The following is a 15089-nucleotide window of genomic DNA, read 5'->3' on the forward strand; positions in this document are numbered from 1 at the left end:
CGGGGGTTTACGGGAGGAGGGAGGTGAAGCAGATGGGGATCGTCAATCTGGCGGATGAGGTGGTGGGGATGGAGGTTAGGAAGCCGAAGAAGATCACGATGAGTCGGTGGGATCAGGAGTATCTCAGGCTCGATCAGGTTGGGGTACGAGTGAGTTGGTGCTGTCCTTTCGTTTGAGATTGGGAGGGGGCTAATTGCTTGATGATTCTCTGCTGGTGGTGTTTAGTTCCTCTTTTGGGTGATTTCGATGTTAGTCCCTCTAGTCTTTCATTGAAATTGCTCTTGGCTAGGTTCACAGATCCTACGTATTTTGAAATTAGTCGCTCCATTACAAAATGCATCCGATATTTGTTAACCATGGTTGGGTTAGAGCTTAATCATGGATGGGTAATTACCAAACTACCTTCACTAAAGAACCATTGGGAAGACGAATGTTTAAATGTGCTTTCATTGGGACGGATTGGGTTGTGTAAGCGAGTATAAGCTTGGGTTTGTATTTGGAAGGGTATAACTGGCATTTGAGCCCAAACGATAGTTCCCCAAGTTCAAGTGGGTGCTAACTAGAGTGATCATTTATGTATCGTGGATGTGTTGGATTTAATCTAATAAATCTAATTGTGGGCACATATGATTAATCAATGTGTATTGCTATCTTTCAGGATAACCCACTAAAGTGATCAATTAATTTGGGTTAATTCGGTATTTAAATAAGTCATGGGGTTATATGTGCAGATACCAGGTTGTAATTGTAATTTGTTGAGGAGCCAAATTACAAATGTACAACATCTATAAATAAGGGGTTATGGTCCCTAACCTAGGGTTACATTCTCTAATTCTCTACACCCCCATCTAGTAAGAGAAATTCGGATTTAGAGGAACCCTAAGGTTAGAAGATCATCAAAAACCCAAATCAAGTTTTCTTCTATGGATTCAAGTATAATCTTCCGTACTCTTTTGATTATTGTTAATCTCTTCGAATTAATCATGGACTACCTAGCAATCAGATCTGGTCCAGAGCTTCGTCGATCCGCAAGGAGATCTAGAAACTTGAAGCGCCTATCTCGATAAAAGCGAGATAATTGCTCTTCTTAGAATTACCACAACAGGATAAGACTAAGGATCGGATGCGGGTAATGTAGATCTGACGAAGAAACTCTCTTGTGTTGAAGTGCTCGATCACTCTTCACTCCGGCAGGGCTTCGCCAATTCTCCAAAATTCCAGATCTGAAAAAATGAGGCCTAAGGCTTGTATTTATAGGCTGAGGGAGTGCCGGAGCGGGTTAAAACCACCTAAAGCGGCCAAATCCGCGTTGGGAGAGACACCCATAGGGTGATCTCCCAAATCGAGACACCCACGGTAGGGTGTCTCGGCTTTGCCGAGACACCGTTGTGTGCATTCGTCCTCCTGTCCGAACGTGATGCTAAATCTCTTCAAGTACCGGAACTCGGATTGAGTGATTCGAAGTGCGTTGGAATAGGCGACGAGAAGTATCTATTAAGCTCCAATGATTAGTCATCTGTGGAAATCACACTTGGACAATGACAGGGGCCGTAGCGCCCTTATTGGTTATCAACTAAAAAAACACGCGACGCTGGGGCCTCTCGATCAATTCGATCACTCGTTATTCTGAACTCCGATGCTTCACGTAGTTCGTCGATTACTTTCAAGCGTTTGCGCGTCATCAAGCTCTGTCGAACCGGATAGTGACTGATTCATCAGTCGTCCCTTAACACTGAAGCATATTCGCTTGGAGACAACTATAAGGCAATTTTTTGGCATGCCTACAATACCCCTCCAAGCACATTCCAGACCAGTTCTTTTATAGAAGATGCTGGGAATACTTGGATGTGATTGGTTCCAGCCATTCGGATCGGGCGTTAAAGGAACCTGTAGGTAAGCTTCAACTCTTGGCCTCTTCGATTACACTCGCACAGTCAATATTACATTGGCTTTGACAAATAGCTCCGAAAGTCTTATCCGGCGCAGCGTTTATCGCCTCGGCGTCGTCAGCGAGTCTCGAGTCATCACCACCAGCTGAGTTGAGTTGACGCACTCGAGACTCCGACGACGGCCAAGCGATAAACGCAGCGCCGGAAGAACTTCGGCTATTCGTCAAAACATTGAATAGACCGAAAATCGAAGGAGCCAAGAGTTGAAGCTAACTACAGGTCCTTTACGCCGACCGAAGGCTGGACCAATCACATCCAAAGTATTCCAGCCTCTTCTATAAAAGAAACGAGTCTGGAACGCTTTTGAGGGGGTATCTGTAGGCATCAAAAATTACCTATAGGTCTCCACGAATAGCTCAGTGTTAAGGAACAACGATGAACGTCACTATCCGGTTCCAAATGCTTGAAGTGAATCGACAAACTACGTGAAGCATCGGAGTTTCAGAATAACGAGGATACGAATTGATCGAGAGCCCCGCGTCGCCTACAAAAGGCGCTACGCCCCTCATGTCCAAGTTGATTCCACAGATGATCTAATCATTGGAGCTTATAGAACTCCTCGTCGGCTTTCCAACGCACTTCGAATCACTCAAATCCCACTGTGGTCGCCAGTTTGTTTGCGGTGAAAGTTGATGTTTTCATTGCTATCGAATCTATTACAATTTTAGTCGTTACAATAAACTCGAATGAAATAAAAAGTTGATCTTTTTATAAGATCTCCTTACACAATGAAAATAAAAAGTTTACAACTTTATCAAACAAACGCAGAGATCGTTTATCGGTCTTCTCCTTGCGTGGGATCTTTGCCTGTGCCGGGGTTTATCCGTGGACCACCGTCGATCAGATCTGATTGCTGAAGAATTAGGCAGAGCTTCGTCTATCCGCGAAGGGATCGAGAAACTATAGCGCTTATCTCGGCGAAGCGAGATAATTGCTCTTCTTAGAATTACCACAATGGGATAATTCTAAGGATGGGATGCGGGCGATGCAGATCTGACGAGCTCTTCTTCTTTATGTCGACGAACTTGATCAGATCTCTACTCCTCCTCCTCTTTAAAATTCGTGCACCTTCAGTCTTTGATCCGACAGGGCTTCGCCTATTCTCCAAAATTCCAGATCTCAAAAAATGAGGGCCTGGGGCTTGTATTTATAGGCTTGAGGGGTTGCGGAGCGGTTAAAACCACCTAAAGGGCCTAAATCCGCGTTGGAGACACCCTAGGGTGTCTCCCCAAATCCGAGACACCCTAGGGTGTCAAGGCTTTGGCCGAGACACTCCGTTGTGGTGCATTCGCCCGCTTCCACTGTAAATTCTTTGTCCGAACTCGGATTTGAGTGATTCGAAGTGCGTTGGAAAGCCGACAAGGAGTTCTATCAGCCCCAATGGTTGGATCATCTGTATAATGAATGAGACACGAAGGGTATTGTTCCTTTTTGTAAACATCGCAGGGCTCTCGATTAGCCCGTACCTTCGTTATTCCGAAATTCTATCAGTTCACGTAGTTCGTCGATTCACTTCAGGCGTTCACCAACATCAATTGAACTTCTGGGAACCGGATAGTTACGCTCATCGTTGTTCCTTAACACTGAGCTGTTTGTGGAGACCTATAGGTAGTTTTCGATGCCTACAATGAACAGTAAAGTTTTTTGTTCGGATGAACAATAGCGAAATTTTTTCGGATGAACAGTAAAGTTTTTTCGGATGAACAGTAACTGAAAATCACTGGTGAACAGTAGCTTTTTGAAATTGTTGGATTTTTCGGCTGTTTTTTCTTGGATCTGGATCAAGAAAACTCATTTTTCGATTCTAGATCTGTTTTTTGATTTAATGGCGGCGGTTTCAGTTTGAAACCCTAAGGGTTCGTGCGTGAAAACGTGACGAACATTAAGGAGGTGGTTACCTCAAATTTTGGCGAAGCGGTAAGCTTCAAACGAACCTCGCGTTCGTTCAATTTTAACCGAACTTCGCGTTCAAACGAACTTTGCGTTCGTTCTCAAGTGAGCCTCGCGCTCAACGAACTTCGCGTTCATTCTAATGTGAGCCTCGCGCTCAGTTCTAAGGTGAACCTCGCGTTCAGTTCTAAGTCGAACCTCGCGTTCGTGCTTCAGTCGAACCTCGCGTTCGTGCTTCAGTCGAACCTCGCGTTCATGTTTCAGTCGAACCTCGCGTTCTTGCTTCAATCGAACCTCGCGTTCGTACTTCAGTTGAACCTCGCGTTCATTTTTTTTTAACGAACCTCGGGTTCGTTCTCAAGTTGAACCTCGCGTTTATTTTTCAAACGAACCTCGCGTTCGTTCTCAGACGAACCTCGCGTTCGTGCTTAAGTGAGTCTCGTACTCAATACAGTCGAACCTCGCGTTCGAAGTCAAGCGAACTTCGTGTTCACTATGATTAAGCCTCGGCTTTTCACGGGTCCACTTTGGTATACTTAATTTATTTAATTAAGTTATGTGCCCTAATTAAGCTGTGAGACCCCAATTAAGTTTTTTGGAAATTCAGTTGATTTAAATTAAAACTTTTTAATTTAAATATAATTTGGTTTTTAATCAATTATTTAATTTAAATATTATGACACTAAGGAATTAAGGTTGTCTATCACTCTAATTGATTAATTGAAACAAGAAGTTGCCAAAGTAACCTCTCTTGTGTAGATTGTTCATGAGGAATGTGAGATGTTTGTGTGTATGCTTTCGTGTAAATATTTAATCGGCCCAAAGGAAGGTTAATATTTATTTAGACTGTATACACATCTGCGATGATAAGCGTGTGACAATTATAAGGTTTACATGTGAATAATGAATCGATCCAAAGATAGTTTCATTATTTGACATGAGTTATTGTCAATGTTTGATCATTGCAACAAGGTATCACTTACAAGTTAATATTACTGTCCAAAGACTTGATATTAATGTTGTGCCGGTATCTTGGATGGGGATTGTTATTATTTGAATTTTATTGATTATGGTTATTGATGTGAGCATTTTTGTTTTATTTCAGCTATAATGCATCTGCTGCAACAATTTCTGCTAACATCAACTCAATTCCCATGCTAAATGGGACAAACTTCAAGGTTTGGAAAGAGAACATATTAATTGTTCTTGGCTGCATGGATCTTGACTATGCATTAAGAACTGAACAACCCCAACCTCTCAATGCGGATAGCACTCCTGATGCAAAGAAGGAGCATGAGAAGTGGGAGCGTTCAAATCGCATGAGTCATATGATTATTAAGCGCGGTGTTCCGGAAGCCTTCAGGGGCATAGAATCCGAAGGGATTACTAAGGCTAAAGATTTCCTTGCCGAAATTGAGAAGCGTTTTGCGAAAAACGATAAGGTAGAAACAAGCACGCTTTTAGCTCGCTTGATTTCAATGAAGTATAAGGGCAAAGGAAATATCAGGGAGTACATTATGGAAATGTCTCATATTGCTTCAAAGCTTAAGGCACTTAAACTCGATCTTTGTGACGAGTTATTAGTGCATCTGGTTTTGTTGTCTCTTCCTGCACAGTTTAACCAATTTAAGGTCAGTTATAACTGTCAAAAGGAGAAATGGACTCTAAATGAGCTCATTTCATACTGTGTGCAAGAAGAAGACAGGTTGAAGCAAGATAAGACAGAAAGTGCTCATTTGGCCTATGCCTCTAAGGATAAGGGCAAGAAAAGGAAGAATGATAAGGAAGCTGCTAAGGGTCCAGTTGAGAAGAAACAACATAAGGATAATCAGGGTTGTTTCTTCTGTAAGAAGCCTGGACATGTAAAGAAGGACTGTACAAAATATCACGCCTGGCGTGATAATAAGGGTACGTTCCTTGCTTTGGTCTGTTCTGAGGTTAATTTAGCTTCAGTACCTAGAAACACTTGGTGGTTAGACTCTGGTGCTACTACTCACATAAGTGTTTCTATGCAGGGTTGCCTGAGCTACCGAAAGCCAAGTGATGTTGAAAGACACATCTTTGTGGGCGACGGACAATCGGTAGATGTGGAAGCAATTGGGCACTTTAGGTTGTTGTTAGGAACTGGTTATTATTTGGATTTAAAAGATACTTTTGTAGTACCGTCTTTTAGACGGAATTTGGTTTCTGTTTCTGTATTGGACAAATCAGGTTATTCTTGTTCATTTGGAAACAGTCAATTCAGTTTATCTTTTAATTCAAATGTTGTGGGAACCGGTTACTTGAGTATTTATGACAACCTATATTTGCTTGATACAATTGCTTCTTACAATGAATCCTTGCATGTGGAATCACGTGGTACTAAGCGTAAATTAAATAAGGAAAATTCGGCGACATTATGGCATAAGCGCTTAGGTCATATCTCAAAAGGTAGAATTGAGCGTCTTGTGTCTGATGGCATTTTGGATTCCCTTGATTTTTCGGACTTCGACGTATGTGTTGAATGTATCAAGGGAAAACAGACCAAAGTGAAAAGATTAGGTGCCAACAGATCTTCGGATGTCTTAGAATTGATACATACGGATATTTGTGGGCCATTCCCTACGGAATCCTGGAATGGTCAACAATATTTTATATCATTCATAGACGATTACTCACGTTATGGGCACCTATATCTTATTCATGAAAAATCTGAGTCTCTGGACATGTTCAAAGCCTATAAAGCTGAAGTTGAGAATCAACTCAACAGAAGAATTAAAACCGTCAGATCTGATCGTGGTGGTGAGTACTACGGTAGATATGATGGTTCAGGTGAACAACGTCCAGGACCATTTGCTAGATACCTAGAGGAATACGGTATCGTCCCACAGTACACCATGCCGGGTTCACCTAGCATGAATGGTGTAGCTGAAAGACGAAACAGGACTCTTAAGGATATGGTAAGAAGTATGATTGCTCATTCTTCTTTACCAGAGTCACTCTGGGGAGAAGCACTTAAGACAGCAGCTTACATTCTGAATAGAGTACCAAGTAAAGCAGTTGCTAAAACACCTTATGAGCTTTGGACTGGTCGAAAGCCCAGTTTAAAGCATTTACATATTTGGGGATGTCCAGCTGAGGCAAGGCCTTATAGGCCAAATGAAAAGAAATTGGACTCCAAAACAGTTAGCAGCTACTTTATTGGATACTCTGAACGCTCTAGGGGCTTTAAGTTTTATGATCCCACTATAAGGAATATTTTTGAGACGGGAACAGCAACATTCTTTGAGGATGTTGAGTTTGGGGGGAGAAATAAGGTTAGAGACATTGCTTTTGAGGAGGAATTGGACTCAGATCCAATCCATACAGTTACTTCTGATAATATTCAGGTTCCTATACCTGTTGTTGCTCAAGAAGTAAATCCGGAACCTCAAGATGATAATGTTGAACAACTCCCTGTTCCAGAAGAACAAACTCAACAACCTCAAGAACCAGTGCCATTAAGGAGATCCACGAGAGAAAGGAGAAATGCTATTCCGGATGATTATATTGTATTTCTCCAAGAACATGAGGAAAGTAGTGGAATGTTGGAAGATGATCCAATCAACTTCTCTCAGGCCATGAAAAGTTCTAACTCTCAATAGTGGATTGATGCCATGAATGAAGAGTACAAGTCTATGCAAGACAATAAGGTTTGGGAACTTGTCCCATTACCAGAAGGTGCAAAACCAATTGGTTGTAAATGGATTTTTAAAACCAAGCGGGATGCAAACGGTAATGTGGAGAGGTATAAGGCACGTCTTGTGGCTAAAGGCTATACTCAAAAGGAAGGCATTGATTATACAGAGACTTTCTCTCCGGTTTCATCGAAAGACTCTTTCAGAATAATCATGGCACTTGTTGCTCATTATGACCTTGAGTTACATCAGATGGATATTAAGACTGTATTTCTCAATGGAGACATTGATGAGATGATTTATATGCTGCAACCAGAAAACTTTGTGTCAGGAGACCCAAAGAATATGGTTTGCAAATTAAGGAAATCCATCTATGGACTCAAGCAAGCTCCTCGTCAATGGTATCATAAGTTTCAACAAATAATTATCTCGTTCGGTTTTGAGATGAACATTGTTGATGACTGTGTATATCACGAGTTCAGTGGGAGTAAGTATATTTTTCTGGTTCTGTATGTCGATGACATCTTGCTTGCCACTAATGATATAGGCATGTTGCACAAAACCAAGAGATTTCTATCAAAGAATTTTGAGATGAAAGATCTTGGGGACGCCTCTTTTATATTAGGGATCCAGATACATCGAGATCGCTCTCGGGGTATTCTTGGATTATCACAAAAGAGCTATATCGATAAGGTACTTAAAAGGTTTCACTACAACAGACAGGTCTTTTAGCGACCAACTTTTTTGCGAGAAAATTATTTTCCTCAACAAATATCACTTTCGACGAGGAAAATATTGTTTCCTCTGTAAATATCAGTAGGTCTTCTACGAGGAATATATTTTCCTCACAGTAGACCACCTTCTACGATGAAAATTTTAGTTCCTCGCTAAAGATGATCATAATTTGGTCTCCTAACTAGTTGTTTTATTGGCGAGGAAATATGTGATTTTGGTGATGAACTTTTTCATCGCGAAATGCACATTTAACGAGGAAATAATCATTTCATCGCTGTTCTTTTGGTGAAAATAGAGGAAAATCCGCCAAATGTAACAGCGACAAAGTATGATCTCCTCGCTGAAGATCCATAATCTGCGAGGAACCGTTTCCTCATCAAAAGAATCAATTAGCGAGGAAATAATAGTTTCCTCATTATTAGTTTGGCGGGAAAAAAAAACCCCTCCAATTTCAATGGTGGCAAATTTAAGGCTTCCTCGTTAAAAGTTTTTGTTTTTACGAGGAACCGTTTCCTCGTTAAAAAGAACTTATTAGCGAGGAAATCATAGTTTACTCACTACTAATTTGGCAGAAAATTTTACAACACCTGCCAAATTCATTTACGACAAATTAAAGGTTTTCTCGCTAAAATTTATGTTTTACGAGGAACTGTTTCCTCGTTAAAAAACCAATTAGCAAGGAAATAATAGTTTCCTCGTTATTAGTTTGGCAGAAAATGTGCAAAACCCACCAATTTCAATAGCAACAAATTTAAGGCTTCCTCGCTAAAAGTTTTTGTTTTACGAGGAACCGTTTTGTCGTCAAAAAGAACCTATTAGCGAGGAAATTATAGTTTTCTCATTATTAATTTGGCTAAAAAATGTGCAACACCAGCCAAATTCATTGACAACAAATTGAATGTTTTCTCACTAACTTTTTTTGTTTTACGAGGAAGCATTTCCTTGTTAAAAGAATCAATTAGCAAGGAAATAATAGTTTCCTCATTATTAGTTTGAAGGAAAAATGTGCAAAACCCGCCAAATAGATATAAACCAAACATGCAATGAAATCTTTTATTCCTATTTGTCAATGAAAATAGATATAAACTACATTAGCTTTGAGATGTGGGAGATTCTCCTCACAAGTTTAGGCATTACTTCGATTCTAAACACTCATTAAATCATACATTCTAAGCTTGTATAGATATATCCGCCTCAATTAGATATTTATGCCTCAGCAAGATATTTCCACTTTGAGTATGTTTTAATGCCTCAACCGGGTATCCATTGTAGTAAGATCTTTCAATCTTGATCACAACAAATTTTCTCTTTGAAAAGATAGCTGAAAGATATACATATGTTTATATTTTCCCCTAACCCCTAAACCCTGAACCCTAAACTCTAAACATGGTCAAAGTAAAATATCAAATTTAACCCTCTTAATAGATATACTCTCTTTGATGATGTGTACATGGAGAAATATGTAATTTAAACAAGAAAGAGTCAAAGCTAACATATATACCGTCAATCTAAAAGAAAAGCGGGATGTCCTGATGAGGAAGCTGGAGAAATTACATGTATCGAAAAAATAGCGGGAGAAATAGCGACCAATCTAAAAAAAGATCAAGGTCTGATTATCGTCAGACTTTAAATGACTTGAGTTAATTTCAATTGCCCTCTTAATCTCTTATTTTAGATTTGATTATTTGTACAGTTGGTGAACTCTAATTGAATTTTAATGGACAGTATTATTGTTTTGAGTTTTGGTGATCCCCGAATTGAGGTGTGAGTTTTATTTTTATCCGTTATTATAAAATCTGATCTTTTCTGTCTATTTGAAACAATTGCTAATTATATCTTAAAGTAAAATTTAAAAAATAGATATTTTTATTAAAAGGTGGGAAACTAAATTTGTAGGGATTAAAAAAAACGGGGGAAACGAATTATAATTACCAAAACGCGTTGATTTTTATTTATCCCTCAAAACCGCTCCGCTCTCATCCTCCCACCCGCGAATTCCCCACGACCCAAAACCTAGCGATTTATATTTCCCCTCAAAACCCCTCCAATCTCAGCCTCCCACCCGACCAGTACCTCCCCACGACCCAAAACCTCCTCTCTCAAAAACCTCCGATCTCACATCGATCAAGACCAGAGACCTTCGCTTTCCCTTTCCGATCAAGACCAGAGACCTTCGCTTTCCCTTTCCGATCAAGACCTCGATCAAGACCAGAGACCTTCGCTTTCCCTTTCCGATCAAGACCTCGATCAAGACCTCGTGCAATTGTGGTTGCGTCTCACCCCTTTCCGAATTCTGGCAATTGCATGTGTTGATCGCCTCACCACCACAAAGGTATTTTGGATTTTCCTATTTTTGAGATTAAATTATTCATTTAACTTGTAAAAATTCCCAATCCCTTGTTAATTCTGTGCATGTAATTCTGGCAATTACAGTTCTGGCAATTGCATGTGCTGATCAAGACCTCGTGTAATTATTTGTTTCGTTCATGGATTTTCTATTTTCCAACTGTTTACTTTTTCTGATTTTTCCTGATGTTGGATGCTGGTCGAGGATGTATTTTTTTGGGATGAAATATACCTTGATGTGTAAATATTTTTTACAGCCACACACTTCATTTGCCGGGAAAGAGATGGTTTCAATGCTTTGAGATAGTAGAAGAGAGATGTAGATAGCAGATGCACATGTAAAATCCTGTTTTTCTGTTGCTGGTGTCAAATGGTTAGGGGTGGTAAAACAATCAAATGCTTAGAGATGTGAAACATTTTAGTTATTTCTATTTTTGATGTAAAAAGGTGAAAAACATTTTCCTTAAATATGTTAGTAACTAGTCTTGAATCTATATCCTTTTCCAAGATGAGCAGATCATTTAATATTGTAATTTGACTTGGCCCTCAAGGATTTTGAGACAAAATCACTTTACTGTTGGTATTTTCGGATGGTAAAAGAAATATTCACCCACCCAAAATGGGTATAAAACATAGACAATGATTATTCTCTAGTCCTCCCTGATAATGAAGCTCAACCATGTAGTAACTAGTTCTTTTATGCTTGATTTTGTCTATGGCTGTTGAAGTGTACCTCAATAAATCAATAATCAACGTTAATATCTCATTTTTATCACTTAATTAACAAAAAAATATTATAATTATCGATTAACCACATGTAAGTTAGATCATAGGTACAAGTGTTGGTTATGTATCTTTTTTATGATTGGTCATACTGTTTCTCAATGGGGAACCCCTTGTTTTTTATTATAGGTACATGATGGACAGAAGTTGGATGTTTGTTAGAGATAGGTTTCACAACCCTGACTTCACCAATGGTTTACAAACATTTCTGGATGCTGCGAAACAACACCTAGATCATGAAAATAAGACGCGTTGCCCCTGTGTTAAATGTCAAAATGTCTTGCCGTGTCTTTCTCTACCCGAGATACGCAGACATATACTTGTAAATGGGTTTGCACAACATTACACGACATGGACTGAACATGGGGAAGATTTTGTTGATGTCGCAGACGACCAAATGTATGAGGATTTTGAAAGTGACAGCGAGGATGATGATGATGACAATGCTGCGATGTTGGACATGTTAAATGATGTCCAAGGGGCTATAAGTATGGAGACAGATGATGAGAACGATATTTATGTTAACAAATATGATTATTTGTTTAATGAAGCTCAACGAGAACTGTACCCGGGTTGTACAAAGTTCTCTGCATTATCTTTTATTATAAAATTAATGCAGATCAAGATAGATGGTCGTTGGAGCAATAAAAGTTTTAAAAATCTACTGAAATTGTTAAATGACTCGTATCCAAAAGGTGCATCCATACCAACATCGAACTATGAAGCCAAAAATATGTTGCTAGAATTGGGTTTGGGGTATGAATCCATACATGCATGCAAGTATGACTGTGCACTGTTTTATGGGAAAGAGAATAAGAAACTGGATGAATGTCCTTTGCTGCAGATTGTCGAAATGTGAGGTTGGGGCTTGCTACAGATGGTTTTAATCCATTTGGAAACATGAGCACTAGTTATAGTATGTGGCCAGTTATGCTAGTGCCGTACAATCTGCCTCCTTGGAAATGCATGAAAGGAGTGTATTCAATGATGTCATTACTCATACCTGGTCCTCGAGCACCTGGGAAAGACATTGATGTGTATCTTCGTCCATTAATAGACGAATTAAAAGAATTGTGGGATATTGGAGTTGAAACTTTTGATGCCTCTGTTGGGAGAAATTTTAATTTGCGGGCATGTGTATTGTGGACTATAAATGATTTTCCTGCTTACGGAAATTTATCTGGGTGGAGCACAAAAGGGTACAAAGCTTGTCCTGTTTGTAACGAAGATGTAACTTCAGAGGGGTTGAGAGGAAAATTATGTTTTATGGGAGCTCGACGAAATTTGCCTGAGGATCATGAGTGGAGAAGGAGTAAATATTTTAACGGTTTAGTTGAAGATCGTCCTCCTCCCAGATTATTTTCTGGGGATGACATATTGCGGCAATTAGATCGTGTTTATAAAGCTAGGCCTGGAAAACATCCTGACAATCCTGATTTAAAGCGACACCGTGAGCCTCATGAGCTAAACTGGACTAGAAAGAGTATTCTTTTTTGAGTTAGAGTATTGGTCCAAGCTCAGGTTGAGACATAATATTGATGTGATGCATGTTGAAAAAAATATATGTGATAGTGTCATTGGTACTTTGTTGAATATAGATGGGAAAACAAAAGACACCAACAAGGCTCGTTTGGACTTGGCAGATAGGAAGATAAGAAAAGAATTGCATCTCACACGCCAAGGGAATAAATTGAAGAAGCCTCATGCTAGATATGTTTTGAAATTGGAATACCGTAGGCTGTTTTGTAAGTTCCTCAAAGTTGTCAAATTTCCTGATGGGTATGCTGCCAATATTTGCAAAAATGTGAACATTGTCGATGGGAAGATACATAATTTAAAAAATCATGATTGCCATGTTTTACTTCAACGCCTCCTCCCAGTTGGTATTCGTTCATATTTGGACAAGGATGTGTGCACTGCAATTGTTGAGCTGGCCATTTTTTTCCAACAGATATGTGCAAAAACTTTAAAGGTGTCAGACTTGGAAAGAATGGAGAAGGAGATTGTTATAATATTGTGCAAATTAGAGAGAATTTTTCCACCGGCTTTTTTTGATGTAATGGTTCACTTGGCAGTCCATTTACCTCGTGAAGCTTTGCTTGGTGGTCCAGTTACCTATCGGTGGATGTATCCTATTGAGAGAAATTTAGGAACATATAAAAAGTATGTTACAAATAAAGCTCGACCTGAAGGTTCTATTGCAGAAGCATATATTGTCAATGAAGCAGTGACATTTTGTTCTATGTATTTTCGTGAGATTGAAACCCGTATCAATCGGGCAGAACGAAATGTTGATGTAGAAGATGACCAAGTAGTAGATGGTTTATCAATTTTCTCTCAGAAAGTTCGTCCATTCTGCGGAAAAAAATATATACTATTGGATCGGAAGGAAGTGAATAAAGCTCATTGGTATGTACTATACAACTGTGACGAGGTGAAACCTTATCTCAAGTAAGTGTCTTTTTACATTTGTGTGTATTGAGTTCAATTTTTTTAATTCAGATTAGAGATTGAATTATCTAATTTGTAAATTATCTAATTTGTACCTGTAGGGAACATGAGGATGAGTTAAGGCAAACAAGTAACCATAAGTTGTATGAAAGACAAGAAAATGAGTTCCCCGATTGGTTTGAAAAAAAAGTAAGTTCATACACAATTTTAAAGAGTAGTTAGTTATTGTATATGACCACTATGCTAACTTTCTTGTTTCAATTGTTATTATTCATAGATGATTAAAAAGAGAGAAAACGGATTGATGGATGCAACCGATGAGAAGCTTTATTGTCTAGCATGTAAACCAGATTTACGCGTTCATACGTACACTGGTTGTATCGTGGATGGAGTTAGATATCATACAAAAGATCTTGATGATCATCGGACAACTCAAAATAGTGGGGTGTATGTCCCTGGAGTTTTTATTGGCGGAAGTCATGATTATTATGGTGTTTTGCTAAGTATTGTGAAGTTAACGTACTTAGATATGAATCAAGTTTTCTTATTCAAGTGTAAATGGTTCAACACCGACGAATCAAGTAGAGACGAAAGGAGAAGAATGATACGGTATGATTATAATCTTACTAGCATTAATACAAGCTCTACGTGGTATGATGATGAACCATTCATACTTGCTATGGAAGCCCAACAAGTGTTTTATCTCGATGACTGTAAGTTGGGTTCACCCTGGAAAGTTGTACAAAAGGTGCAATTGAGAAACGTGTGGGATGTTCCGGAGGTCGAGGATACAAGTGGAGTGATAGTTGAGGATGATGTAGATCCTGTGACAAATGATGCTTATCAACAAGACGAGTTTAATGATGTTCACTGGTTCGTTCAAGAAGAGGGCCTTGAAACTCCAGAATTGCATCTTAATGATATTGACCCAGAAATTGTTGCTTCAGAGGTTGTGAACGATGATTGGATGAATGATGTTAGTGAAGATAATTTGATAAATGATGATACTGAAGAAGAAGATGATCCGGAAGATGGTGATGAAGAACCAATCATTTCAAGTGATGATGAGGATAGTGATTAGTTTATATCATAATTTTAATGTTTTTATTTTGTGCGAGATGTTTTTGTTTGACATAATTTGATAAATGTAGCTATAATTGAATGGCTTTGTTAGTCCCAGTTTCCTCTCTATGTCCATTTCCCATTTTCATAGGAGCTCTGTGATGTTACAATGGTTTCAGGATATATCATCCATATTCCCTTTCGTATTTACGTTACA

At 39.1% G+C, this 15089-nt stretch overlaps 1 protein-coding gene and 1 pseudogene across 1 annotated transcript; both read left to right on the forward strand.

Annotated features, from left to right (window-relative positions):
- The window catches only part of LOC109849907, an 873-nt pseudogene extending 264 nt beyond the window's left edge, over positions 1-609 (forward strand).
- LOC109847022 lies at positions 12260-13814 on the forward strand. Its single transcript, XM_020416265.1, has 2 exons — positions 12260-12809; positions 12958-13814. Exons 1-2 carry the CDS (start codon positions 12260-12262, stop codon positions 13812-13814), a joined length of 1407 nt encoding a protein of 468 aa, XP_020271854.1.

This window comes from Asparagus officinalis, chromosome 7 (genome assembly GCF_001876935.1).
Source record: "Asparagus officinalis chromosome 7, Aspof.V1, whole genome shotgun sequence".
NCBI lineage: Eukaryota > Viridiplantae > Streptophyta > Magnoliopsida > Asparagales > Asparagaceae > Asparagus > Asparagus officinalis.